Source organism: Pomacea canaliculata, linkage group LG11 (genome assembly GCF_003073045.1).
Source record: "Pomacea canaliculata isolate SZHN2017 linkage group LG11, ASM307304v1, whole genome shotgun sequence".
Classification (NCBI taxonomy): domain Eukaryota; kingdom Metazoa; phylum Mollusca; class Gastropoda; order Architaenioglossa; family Ampullariidae; genus Pomacea; species Pomacea canaliculata.
Genome location: NC_037600.1, coordinates 4,927,915 through 4,941,132, shown reverse-complemented (window position 1 = coordinate 4,941,132; position 13,218 = coordinate 4,927,915). Strand labels below are relative to the sequence as shown.

Here is a 13,218-nt window from a genome sequence, read left to right as displayed (position 1 = left end):
TGAACAAAACGGTGTTGTTGTTGTTGTTGTTGGTGGTGGTGGTGGTGGTGGTGCTGCTACTGCTGCTGCTGCTGCTGCTGCTGCTGCTGCTGATGCTGTTGTTGTTCTATTTGTTTTGCAATCCAAACGTTGGACATGATTCAGAAAGTTGGTATCTGGCATTTAAACTCAATTTACTTACTTTTTTAAAGTATTTAAAACACTGAAAACTGGCTAACCTACTAAACTACCGAGCGCCCAGCTTTACAGTCCCTTTCAAAGTCGGCTGGGGCAATTGTTTTTTTTTCTACACGTGAAACCTGTTTATGTGGTCGGCTGATCGGTCGTGATCTAGACTTAGTTACTTACTCGGCTTAAAACATCAGTTAACTCCTACCCCTCTCCTCCAACACCCATCCCCGTCTTTATACCCATCGTAACTTTTCCTGATATTCCTTATATGAGCCGAGAGTCTAAACAAATCCTCGCCGAGCTGCCGGCCTCACACCTCAACACACAAGTGCATGAGGACAAGGTGTGTTGACGGCTGCATGGCGCAATATCTGTCGGTCCTAATCTTCAGTGAGTTGAACAACACAGACTTTGTCCTCGTCGCGTGATGACTGGCCTGAAACAAAACTGATGATCCTTGTCAGTGTGTTGGTACAGTTAACAGCAACTGTCCCTCGCACGATCGCTGCCATTCGATCTGCAGCGAAATGGAGTTCATCATCTCTCTCCTCCCGTTCATGCTCTGTGCGTCACTTCCGGTCCAGGCTGTCTCCTCCGTACCAGGTAAGCTTCTGTTTGTCGTAACCCATCCGTGCGCCTGTCGGTTAATATATATATAAACATGAATCAGGAATCAAACAGCGGGGCTGAACTCTGGGAAAAACTGAGTGGAGGCAGACAAACTTTCGCAGTTTTCTTTCATAAAGTGCAGACAACTGCCTTAACGCTGTCCAGACACCTATATTTTACAGGGTCTAAGACAGAATTATATGAAGTAGACAGTTAGTGGATTCACTGCCACACTAAGGTGCTTAGCAATGAGTTTATTTCAGAGATGGTTAGCGAATTCTAAGCTTAGGCTTTAAAAAACAACATACGGATGTGAAACGCTGACTCTGACGATTCGGAAAGGAAATCCAGGCATTGGAAATCAGTGCAGCGCATACGGGATGGAGATCAGGATGGACAAGAGCAAAGTCGTGGTAACACACCGGATCTTGCATCGGATGAACGGGATACAGCTGGAGGACTTTATATCCACGGCGATGGCTAAGCTGACTAAACTTTGAGACAGCAGACATTTTAGCTTCAGCACCGAAATTCAGGTTTTACAATTAATGCTGGAAGACGGTCGGAAAGATAAATATGGTGAGGTCCATGCTTTATCTTAAACAGCTTTTACAACTAGGTAGTAATAATAATAATAAACCAAATGTGTGTGCGTGTAGTGCGTACGTCTACATTTACTACAAATGGTCAGAGCTGTTTCTTGCCCTCTCACCCACCTACCCCCACCTCCTTCGCCTATTTTCTTTAAACTGAACCACTCTAAACGTTCCGTGCACTGATAGTCTATCAGTAGATGGGACCTTACTCGGGTGACCCCGGGTATTTAAGATTAATGCAGCTAACATGATTTGTGAAGAGAGTAAATTGTCGAGGATAGGGAGTTTTGGGGGGAGGGGATGTTTCCGTATGTAAGTATGTATGTCTCTGTGTGACCTTTTTTACTCTCCGCCGCAGAATTCAACGTTACGCTGACCTACGATGGGTCGTTCGGGATCCGAGTTCGCAACAAGCCGTGGTTTACCAGCACCACCCCATTCCTGGTGGCGGACGGCGTACGGTATGGGGTGCAGGCCCCTGTGGTCATCCCGGGTATGCTCCCCATCATGGATGCGCCGTTGGTGTTGACCGACGCCGAGTGGGCTGATGGGAAGGACGCCCTGGGCTCCTACACGGGAGTGAGCTACACTTACTACGCTAACATCACTCGGTTGCTCCTGACTATCCGCGCCTACGACTCCATTGTTGTTTTCACTCAGTGAGCCACGCACCTGCAGTTTTGATTTTACGTCCGTACAGTGGTCAATGCACTTGTGCGTGTATGCGTATTACACATGCATCATACATGCAAATATATATATATGAATGCATCATGTACATGTGTACCTACACACGAACGTATGTATGATATACAGGCATTTCCGGATGGGTTAAACAACACAGGAGTTCCCGACAAAAGAAAAGTTCTCAGCGGCTACCCCGGTTTCCAATGGGATTTTGTCTTTCAAGGTTATATTCCATCCGGGTATCTGACTTACAGTGGGCCACTGGACGGGATCAGATCTGTCAGGAAAGGAAGGTTGGTGTCTGCCATCTGCTTCCTGATTTGCTTATTGTATGTGCTAGCAATGATAACTTTCTAGTACTGGTAAGATAGGCAGCATCCTTTTGAAAATGTAGCGCAATGAAAGCAGAAATAAATGATGAAAAGGAACCCAGTTGGCCAGCTAGTACATTCACCGAGGTGGTTGCTGATAGGTGGCAGAAAAAAAACCCAACTAGGTTTAAAGTTTTTCACATTAGGTGAGAAATAATAGTGATGTAGTCTTGGTCTTAGCAGTAGCATCAAAGAATGCTACTGGAGTTGCAATACAGTAGTGGTGGCAGCATGCAGCAGCAGTATTAGCAGCATTTCAACTGTTGAGGCGAGTGACCGATGAAGACTATGTAAAGGGGCACTACTGCGTCAAACTCTTTCAAAAGTCGATGTCAGAGTTACTCACCCTGAACTAGTTTGTGGCAGAGGCCAAAGGTAAGATGGGGTTCGAGAGCAGACTAAATGTTAGTCATTAGAGAAGATATATAGGAATTTCACAGCATATGATGGACCGACACAAAGAAAGGCAAGAAGAACAAATATTCTTGAAAGGGAAAAAAACATTATTTTATCCATAACACATGATAGATGTACCGACTGACCGCAGACAAAACAAAACAAAACAACAACAAAACAAAACAAATAATATAAAATCACAGATGGAGAAGACTCATGTCCATTAATGTCGCATTGATTCCACTGATTCTGATACAATTGATTCCATGGCTTCCGTCTTATCCGGTTTTGTGACACGTGTCCCATGCCCCCCTGTGCTACTAGGTGGGAGCCATGGCAACAAACTGTAGCAGACGGCCGAGAGGCGTCAGGTCCCTTGTGCCTGTTCAACGCTAGCGGCTCTGAAGCTGTCATCATCTCACCTTTGACCAAGGTCATGACCCTGTCACCATGGCACCGTCACTGGCCTAGTACTGGCACAGGCACTGATGGCCAGTCTTACTGGGGAATCGACCGCGACATCGAGACCCTTCCCCCGGGTTACAAGGCTGAGGTCATTCTGGTTTATTCTCCGTACGGCGTGGGCCAGGTAAACAAACCTTAGAAACAAAGTGTGAGGAGTGAGTGAATAAGTGAGAATTCACGCTTTCAAAAGATTAAAGCAGTCAACGAATGTGGGGAAATAAGCTGTCTGATGTCGGATAATTGAAAGAGGATTTGTAACATGCATCAGGGTTTGTGAAGTCTCATAAACGTAAAATTATTTTATAGTTAGGCAGGGTGCGCGGAGTTGCCCGGGTGGCTTTCTTCATCTTACTCCTCTACCTGTGATTTTATTGTCAACTTTCGATTTTTCTTTGAAATTTGAGTCAAGCAGTAACACGTGCATGTGTTTAATCAGGTGTTTGAAGACTGGGGCGATGCCATGCGTCGATACTCAGGACAAGGGGCTCCGGCGAGCCACTGGTCAAGCGGTCTGGACAAAGTAGGATACTGGACAGGGCCAGGTGAGGTCACGCGAGGTCACGTCGGGTCGCGGTGCTCAGTCTGTAGCTTAATTTCTTATGTGGACACCTATTGTTGAATGTCAAGATTATGTGGTTAATATACACTAATATGTGACATCATCATCATTCAACAGTGAGTAAATAAATATTATAACAAAATCCTAATGAAAGTTACAAACAGAAACTTTATTTTATTGGAAACGTGTTATTACAGGCTCTTTCTACTATGACAATACTGGGCAGAATACTACTTATGAAGATGTTATCCTGGAAGTGGAGAAAAAGGCTAAAATCCAACGTGTTCCTTTCGGGTCAGTGCGCACTTGTATGTGTGTGTGTGTGAGTGCGACCGTGAATAGATTTATGAGTGATGTTGGTGCATGTGTGCACACATACACACACAAAGACAGACTTTGCACACATTCTCACTGCGCACACACACACATAATAGAATCCACGGCCTATTTGGAAACTGTCATCTGTTCTGGTTCAAGCCAATATCTCAAAGCAATGGAATCAAATATCAAGAGAATTTGTATTTTAAATGCGTTTTCAAATTTTCTGTAGGATTTCGGATGAAATGTCCTTTCTTCAAAGTTTATTTACTGGCTTATGTTAGGGTTAGCGTTTATTAATTTCAACTGGTTAAAGCCAGAAAAGAAAGAAACATCAGATGAGCTATCAGCTGTTAAAGTACGTAAGTTTATTATATATATTATATATACTGTTTCGTAAAGGTTTTTGGAGTTAGACAACTGGTGGTACGAGTCTGAGGCTAACAGAACGGAAGCCATCGTCACGTGGGCAGCAAACAACAACTCTCTGCCTGACGGTCTTGGGTAAATTCTTGTTTATTTTTCCCAAGTTAGCGTTGGTGAAAAAAATTTTCGTTGAGAACTCTGGGTGTTTTCTTTGTAACTTCAACAACACTAACATTCAAGGAGAACACATATTTTCGTCTTACCGTTCGTTTTTTTTGTTAGTTTTATTACAAGAGCTCGCACTCAGAGACTGATGTATACAAAAGTTTCTGCACTTGACAAAGCCAGGTGCTGTTAAATTAAGACTGATGCGTTTTCCGATGATGTAAATATTTGTTTTCTCACTTTCCTATCTGCAGGAACTTTGAACAGCCTCTCGTGGTCGTCTGCTCCGCATGGTAAGCTGCTTAAGTTCGTTATGCTAGCATTAGTTCTCAAACCTTCTTCGTCGCTTTTATTCTATCTTCTTTTTTTTTTTTTTTTTTTTTTGTTGTATTTGAAATCTTTCTCATATATTTTTCTTTCTTCCACGTTTGTTTCTGACAGGTCATCGAACACGACTTATGCCGAACAAAACAACGGATCCTACAGTTTCCTCGTCGATGGTGACTACTCGTTGCCGACTGAACAGGTTTGCCTCCTCTTTAAAATCGTGCTGCTCACTTTAACTATCTGACTAAAATCTGAACTTAATACGGGCGTTATGTTATAAATATTTAATACATCACATTGTATACTTCTTTGATAAGGTACATTTTAAAATTATGAACCTTGCTTCTGTGTATTATTCGACAGTTCAAACGTATTTTATGAGAAGAAAATCAAGTGTGAATTATCCAGAGACTTCTTATTTCTTCTATTTGTCATTCACAGAAATTTTGGGCTGACCTTTTTAACAACGCAAGTCTGAACAATGTGACGCACGTGTACTATGTAAGTCGCACTCAGTTTTTGGGCTGTATGTAGTTGGGACAAGCATCTGTTTGTGTGTCCTATATCTCTCTCTCCTCCTCCCACTCACATGCTCTCTCTCCCTCTCTCTCTCTATCTCTCGCACACACACAGCCTCTCTCCCTCTTTCTCTCTCTCACACACACATCATGTAGGCATACCTAAACGTAGAACATTTTCACAGGATTTCATGTCGGACCAGTATGGCGGGGTGTCGGACTTTCAGAAGCAGGCAGAACTCGCCAGTGAGTGGCTCACAAACGTCTCTCAGGCCGCTGTTCAGGCCGGAGTCACTTTGACCTTAAGTCAGGCACTTCCCAGCATGCTGCTGGCGGCTGCGCAACTTCCGGCTGTGACGCAGGTATGGTGCATTGTTGTGACTGAAAAAAAAAATCATTGCTTATTAGGTAAAAAAAATTATACACCTTCACAATCAATCGAAAATTTCGGAGAGGTTATTGGTAGAGCATTCAGTGACCTTAATTTACACAGTCGTTGGGTTTCTTGACACCCACCTCTTCCCCTTCCCACTCCCCCACCCCTTCCAGGCTCGATCTCCTGATATCATAGTTCACAGAATCATCGTCAATCTTGTCTCACTCCCCACGGCAGGTGCGCGTCAGTGAGCGGTACAGCACCATCGACAGTCATCAGCAGTGGGACATCGGCCTCGCCTCCCTCCTGCCAGCGGCCCTGAGGATAGCGCCTTTTAAGGACACCTTCTGGAGCCAAAGCAAGGAGCCTGGCTATCCTCATCCTGGTATAATGTGGAAAAACATATTATTTTCTACCACCGCTCATTTACTCTAAACAGTTCAGGCCCCTGGATGTGGTCACCTGTCAATGTAAACGTATTCTAAACGCTGTTAACCTCCTCCATTAAGTTGCACCATCTGTATTTTTCAAGCACTTATATGTGTGTATATGTATACAAACACAGGCAACCATTGCCTTGCAGTGCAGCTGTCTTTCTCTCTCTTATATATAATTATCCTAATTGACCTTTGGGAAAAATACAATTGTCTTTATGTTTGTAAAAATATATGACTTAAAATATATTTTATACAGTATATTTACTCTTAAATATTTCTGTGTCTTTTAAAATGTGTTTGTATATTTGTCTATATATGTATTTAAAAGTGTGTCTCGTACAGGCAGCGAAGAGCGAAACCCCATTTTACAAGCTCTTGTGGCCACACTCAGCACGGGGCTGGTGGCTGTGGGAGACAGTGCTGACGCCATCAAATCTTCACTTCTTGCCTGGTGAGCCACTTACTGACCCACCTCAGAGCATAAGGGAGAGCAAGTCAGTTGATTGATTGATTGATTGATTGATTGATTGATTGATTGATTGATTGATTGATTGATTGAAGGTGTTGTCGAAGTGATGGAGTGGTGCTGAGGCCATCGACTCCCGCTGTTGCTATTGACGACCACATCGTGAAATCAGCGCTAGATGCTTCGTCGGGTAGTGCCGCCACCCGGCATGTCTGGAAGTCCCTGTCCACCATTAGCGTGGCTGGCAACCAGACAGGAGTTTACCACCAGGGTATCATTGTTGCTGTCAACACCAGCGGTGGCTACAAGGTCACCCCGGAAATGATTTTTCCGCGACTCTTTAAAGTAAGTTATTGTATTCATCGTAAGAACTCGTAAGAAATAGCTATGTTACCTAACATTCTTTGTCGGTTACACCACTGAGACAGCGCTGAGGTGCGTTACTTAACTATTTAGCATTCAGACTTCCACTCACTTCACTGGAATGCGTTTAGTTCCCCTTTTTTTATTTTTCGCCATTCAGAATTTAACCTCACAACACTAAAAAGCACCGCCAAAACAAGATCCCGCAGTCACATGACAGTGGTAACTTTAGTAAAGTCAGAAACGAATTTTACATAAATTGATCAATCTGTTTCATGGACTAAATTTGTCTGCTCTTCTGCTGCTGACTGATTAACAGCGAAAATGTGACAAACCCATTCCTCTTCTTTCACACTCGAGCTGTTCATTGTCACACAATTGCCTTGAACAATTCGGGGGAAGAAATGCCACAGAGCAGGGTTTCGCTGAACAGACAGGGGTCTCTCTCCCTGACAAGTAGCATCCACACAGCGACACACCGACAAACAAATATAAATATTCACTTCATGGCCGTTTCCTAGGAAACGGGTGATCTGCAGTCCATCTTGCTTGACACCACATGTTCTCTGTTCGTTCTCAAGATTCCTCCCTGCACCACCGCCTCGTTACCACCTCCACCTCAACTTCATTGTCTCTCCTTCCCCTTCTTACTGCCACCCTCCCACTCGTCAAAAATAGAAGTGTACTGACGCAAGTCGCATTCAATCCCAGCATTCCATTCTCCCAGCACCGACTCTCTCACCTGCAAACATCTCGCACACAGCCGCCATCCAGCATCTTGTTCCCATTTTTCGGATGTCTCCATCTGCAGGCAATTTTGTAATTACCTCAAATGAGTTCACACATGGCCGTCTCCTTCTCTCTGTAGTCTGTTGTGTAGTCTTGTCACAATAGATAAATATTTTGATTCCAGTAGGTTTGTTAGACCTTGATATTTATTTGTGCCTGAAGTACCATAAGTAAAATACCAGAGTCGACTAACCCTCAGCATGAGGAACCACACACCCCACTTATCCCCCAGGTCTGCTGTTCATAGGCAGTCTAACCTTCACATACTGTTCACTGGCTATGAACACTTATTTTAATGCTCGAAGACTTTTCGCAACTCGAGGTTCTTGAAGCAAGCAGCGCTCCCCAGAGATATTATTTTATTATTATTGTAGGTTTCAGACTGATGTCAGCGATTTTCTCTCCAACACAGAACCAGAAGAATCTGAGGCTGTGGAGTGTGGACAGTGACAATAGCTCCATCTTCTGGCAAGACTTCTCGCAGGGACATCCCTTGTCATTTCCCAAGGAATGCTGGGAGGTGCGAGGAGCCACCCTTCCTTGTCTTTTCCACGTGTCGACGGCACTCACAGTCCATGGCGGTATGTGCAAAACATTTATATATAAACAGGCAGGTAGACAGAAAACGGATAACAAACTTAAGTATGTATAAGATACCATCTATTGGGAGTCATCGACGGTATCTTATTTTTCTCAGTCTGGAGGATCGAATAGAAATATTTCAATTCTCTCGATGTATATTTAAGTCAGCTAAATAATAATAGTCTTAGGTTAGTAATCTGTTCAAGAAAACTGTCAGTAATAATAAACTAGCTCATCGCCTATTGAAAGTATATATATATATATAAGTCAGGGGAAGATTATGCAAAGTAGCAGTGATAAGAAACTGTAGTACACTTGAACGTTTTAAGGCCTGGTATTACTTACATGTGTACTGACCTATCGTGCCTTTTATAATCTTTTTAGTCGAGGAAATCAAAGATAGAAAAATTGATACGGACAAAATTCAAGAGAGAGAGAGAGAAAAAAAAAGAAATAAAAGGAAAAACACGCAGAACAGTGAGAGCAAGGGATGCTAAGCCAGTTACGAAGGCTACGTCACGGCAAGAGAGCAAGGAGAAGGAATTAAAAACCTGTCAGACACAGTATGGCAGATTTGGAACACATGGAACAGACGAAAAGTAGTTCATCGCAGATTACTTAGAGAATAGTAATAATAGGTTGCATTGTTTTACTTGACATGTAAGTTTTTCTCCTATTGTGGACCACGTGCAGTAGATAATATAAAACATGTTTATACAGTCAAATCTCCCTACTATTTGGCATAATACGGAAGGGTAAAAACGGCTTTATTTGCTCAAGTTACAGTCCAAAGCTCTCGAGAATCGTCTGCGGCACTAGCTGTCTCCTGTCATTCGGGTCGCTAGTCGACCCCTCCCGCTCTCCCTCTGTCACGTGACTGTCACCCGCCAGCGACCACCCCCCCCCCATCCAAGGTTCTCCACCTAACTGCCATGTCCCACTACCCTAGAGTATAATAATCAAGCACTGCGTGGAATTTCACAACTTGTGCCTTTTAACAATCACAAAAAAGTGCATAGTAGGAGAGTAGGGGTGCCATCGGGGACCGAGCAAGTGGCATAAACGAGATGGCATAGTAAGCCTGTATCCATATTTCACTACAAGTCTACATCGGGCGCACATGTAACAACTGGGTGGTTTCTCGTATTTATCCATTTTTAAAACTTTGTTTAAGCCTGACTGATGTCCATCTGTGTGGCGAGGTCAACAAGTTCGTCCCACTCTCGCCACAGCGCGTGCTGCTCGTCAACGTCACCACTGGCGTGACCTTGACCCTGGCCGGGGAACCCGGCGAGACCCTGACCTTCGATTACTACGTCAACGACCAGCGACGTCAGAATGACGTCACCATCGCGCCCAACGGCCTGGCGACGCTGGCCCTCAACCTGACGTGGGTCACAACCACAACAACGACGACGACGACTACGAAGAATCAACTGCTGTTCACACCACAACGTCACAGCCATCCTGCGCTTCCGGTCTGAACTGGGCGTGGCTTCGCGCCATTTTCCCCTCGTCGTGTTTGCAATGTCCTTGTCCTTGTCCTGTCTTGTGTCCGTCAGCTAACTGTTTGTATGACGAGCGTGCGAAATACAGATACACTGGCCTCCTTGCTGTGTAAGTGTTTTTATTTATGCATGTCTGTTGTTGTGGTGGTGGTGGTGGATGGCTAGCATTTGGCCGTTCCCTGTCTCCTAATTCCAGACAAAAAGCTCGAGGACGACAATCGTCGATGACATCGTCGACTAGTCAAGTCGTGTTTGTTGTGCTTTCATTCTACTGCTGGTGCACCTGCATGTTACACAGTCACGCACTGCATAGTTGTACCCGCACGTATCGTTGTCCTATTATTTTCTTGTCAAACTTCTTTCTGTGGCACTCTCATCCCTCCCAACACACACACTTGCTTCCATGGCATTAAACACAAAACAAACACAACACACACGCACCTCAGTTCTATTCCAAGGTTCGCTGTAAAATCCTAGGAATGTAAGTCTGTTCTTACAAGGGCGATACGAATCGCTGGTGGACCACCTACAGACGTGGTTTAACCGCTGACAACCCTGGTTGACCCCAGTATTTTAGATGTCAAGGTCGGGAGGAGGGGGTGTCGAATGTCGTCTGCCTGCCTGCATGGCAACAAAGTTTAGGATGCTGGACACAACCACCGCTATTGTGCTCGGAATTGCGCGCATGCTATTAGTCCGGAAGTGGTTTCCTAGGCGACAGGAAAAACGTCCCGACAAATAACGAACATTGACACAAATTCTTGGACTCCCTGAGCTCACCGCAAGCAGGAAATTCCTAATTTGTACAGAGTCGTCTTTCGTTGGCTTTCTCTCTCTCTCCTTCCCTGAGTGGTTCACGCCTGCGTGTCAAAAGTTAGATCGACAAAGGAAAGAAGGAAAAGCAGACGACAGCCGAGCGAGGTGGAAGCATGAACTACCAGAACAAAATGTAAACCTAAAAATCAGAGGAAGGATTAATCACTCTTCTTGATCTCAGCCTTTTTTTTATTATTTTATTTCTCCTTGCTTATCTGGTGCATACCTCATCATACATAACTCTTTATTCAATTATTTGTGAATGTGCTAGGAGTTACCTTTCTTTAGTCGCCATTTGCGTAGCTCTTCACATCCACTAACTTGTATTACTGGACGGCTAACAGACGATTTTTTTCCAATTTACTACTAAAACGAGGCAGGTGTATGCAAAGCTTCCGGTTTAGTCACATTCACTGTTAAGGCTCACCGAGACTAACATCAGAGAGGCTAAGCGTTGGTCTCGGCAGACAGACAGCAGTCCACCTATACACACGTCCATTCTGCATCCGTCCATTCAGTCTACTCCAGTTCCAGACCAGCTCAGACCAAAAGTCAACTAGCAGATTTATTTTCCTTCATTGTAGTCATGCTCAAAGTACCGTTCGGAGTAATTTCAAAATATTTAAGATTCAAAATATTTTATAGTTATAGAGGTAATTCTGTGTCCTCGCGCGCGCTCTCCAAGCACATCATTATGTTAGCCAAACGTCAGCGTCCACGAAGGTGAACATATTATTTATTCATTCTTTGTAGTTGCATTAACGCACATTGATCTTTGCCGAGAATGAGCGAACCAATAAACAACTGTTCGTGCTGGAAATCAATAATAATAAAAAAAATAATAATCTCGATTTGTTTATTGCTTTTCGCCACCGTACACAGAAGCAGCGGAGTTCTCATCAAAAGGATCGATGAAGACCACAATCAGGAAAACCCTGGCGATGCCTGACGAAATGAAAATTTGATGAAGACTTGAATATTGGGTGCGGCAGCTGACGCAAGTTCTCCCTGACTGAAGTAACCGGGTGGCTGGTTGAGCCAGCTGCATGACGGCAAAGGCGCTTTCTTACCTCACGATCGGTGCGGCTTCAAGCTGACATAACCTCAATCCCAGTACCGTTACACAATAAGGATATGTAACAAGATATATAAATAAAGGCAGTAGGTGGTTTTGAATATACAACGACACAGGTTACGTTCTCAGTATTTAGAAAACATGGACTTTAGAACATGGAGACCTTATATAATTTGGGAAAAAATATAAAACAAAAACAAAAATAAAATTTACAGACAAAAAAAAACAAACAAACAAACAAAAAACAACAAACGAACAACAAAAACAAAACAAAGCAAAACAAAACAATATTCTTAGATCCTAGACTACGGAAGGAAGTTAACCAGCGAGCACCCGTGGCATGGGGGGAAGGAGAATTATGACTCCCATAGAATGTAATGGCAGTTGTCGACCTTTTGTTGTTGTGATTTCAGGCTCCACGTGTCGGTGACGTCCCCTGCACAGTGGGTAGCTCGGGGTTTGAACCCCCCCGCGATCAGCAGGAAGCTGAGTCAGCAAGGGTCCAGCGTGAAGTGAGATGGTGAGGGATGGGGGAGGATTACCTGTCGGATGTTAATCACAGATAAAAAGCTCCAGACCTTTTGCAGGGACACAACCATGGTGTTAATAATCGCAGAGTTCTTGTGATCTGATGAGGGCTGCACCTTTGGCTAAAGACAAACACTGCGCCCTCTTCTCTCTCCAAAAACGAACCATTTATAAACAAAAATATTGCACGTTAAGCTCAGTTCTCTTTTTTAACTGAAAATTTAAAACATAAACTTAGGCAGGCTTACATATTACCAATAAATGTTTGTCGTGCTCTGCCTCGGGACGGACATTCCCCAGCACACATGCAGCCCAAACATTTAGCAGTCATACGGAAAGTCAGGCGACAATGCCACTCGATTTGTAAAGAAACTTTTTAATGACAAATCAACACGTATAACGTGTGAAATTCCTTACTTTCACACTAAAGCAGTGGCAAACTTATCCACCCGTATTTTTTACCCGTTGCCCTACCTACAGACTACACCTAGCGTCTCTGTCACGTGATAAAGACTAGTGGACTGTAACCATTCACTTTGCGTAATGGAATGTTTGGCGGAAGGTCTTGTTTTTGATAGAACTTTTAACATCTGGACCACCTGATTGCTGTGCTGAGCTTTCCAGTGCCACCTCTCCATCTCCCCACCTCCGCGAGGTCTGCCTGACAGGTGGGCGAGCCTGTACGACGAAGATTCTTCTTCGTGACGATAACAACACACACACGAGTTGT

At 44.0% G+C, this 13,218-nt stretch overlaps 2 protein-coding genes across 3 annotated transcripts; both read left to right on the top strand.

Moving 5' to 3' along the window:
* Window positions 1-340: 340 nt before the first annotated feature.
* Window positions 341-5,049, top strand: LOC112576311. 2 transcript variants are annotated; one of them, XM_025258667.1, is made up of 8 exons: window positions 341-774; window positions 1,735-2,033; window positions 2,190-2,356; window positions 3,155-3,419; window positions 3,732-3,837; window positions 4,052-4,148; window positions 4,575-4,676; window positions 4,958-5,049. In XM_025258667.1, exons 1-8 carry the CDS (start codon window positions 699-701, stop codon window positions 4,998-5,000), a joined length of 1,155 nt encoding a protein of 384 aa, XP_025114452.1. In that variant the 5' UTR covers window positions 341-698; the 3' UTR covers window positions 5,001-5,049. The 2 variants fall into 2 exon arrangements, with proteins under 2 accessions (XP_025114452.1, XP_025114451.1); XM_025258666.1 differs by having other exon boundaries at window positions 342-774; window positions 1,735-2,036; window positions 2,193-2,356.
* Window positions 5,050-5,112: 63 nt separating this feature from the next.
* On the top strand, window positions 5,113-10,170 carry LOC112576251. Its single transcript, XM_025258556.1, has 8 exons — window positions 5,113-5,229; window positions 5,472-5,531; window positions 5,734-5,910; window positions 6,162-6,309; window positions 6,704-6,812; window positions 6,923-7,172; window positions 8,392-8,560; window positions 9,735-10,170. The coding sequence occupies exons 3-8, from the start codon at window positions 5,740-5,742 to the stop codon at window positions 10,043-10,045; spliced, it is 1,158 nt and encodes a 385-aa protein (XP_025114341.1). The 5' UTR covers window positions 5,113-5,229; window positions 5,472-5,531; window positions 5,734-5,739; the 3' UTR covers window positions 10,046-10,170.
* The last annotated feature ends 3,048 nt before the right edge of the window (window positions 10,171-13,218 follow it).

Bases quoted from the DNA above. Each gene is read 5' to 3' on its own strand.
- LOC112576311 (XM_025258667.1), top strand. From the start codon at position 699: ATGGAGTTCATCATCTCTCTCCTCCCGTTCATGCTCTGTGCGTCACTT. The intron at 3,838-4,051 runs GTGAGGTCACGC...GTGTTATTACAG, and splicing joins AGGATACTGGACAGGGCCAG to GCTCTTTCTACTATGACAAT. The intron at 4,149-4,574 runs GTCAGTGCGCAC...TGTTTCGTAAAG, and splicing joins ATCCAACGTGTTCCTTTCGG to GTTTTTGGAGTTAGACAACT.
- LOC112576251 (XM_025258556.1), top strand. From the start codon at position 5,740: ATGTCGGACCAGTATGGCGGGGTGTCGGACTTTCAGAAGCAGGCAGAA. The intron at 6,310-6,703 runs GTATAATGTGGA...TGTCTCGTACAG, and splicing joins GCCTGGCTATCCTCATCCTG to GCAGCGAAGAGCGAAACCCC. The intron at 6,813-6,922 runs GTGAGCCACTTA...GATTGATTGAAG, and splicing joins AAATCTTCACTTCTTGCCTG to GTGTTGTCGAAGTGATGGAG.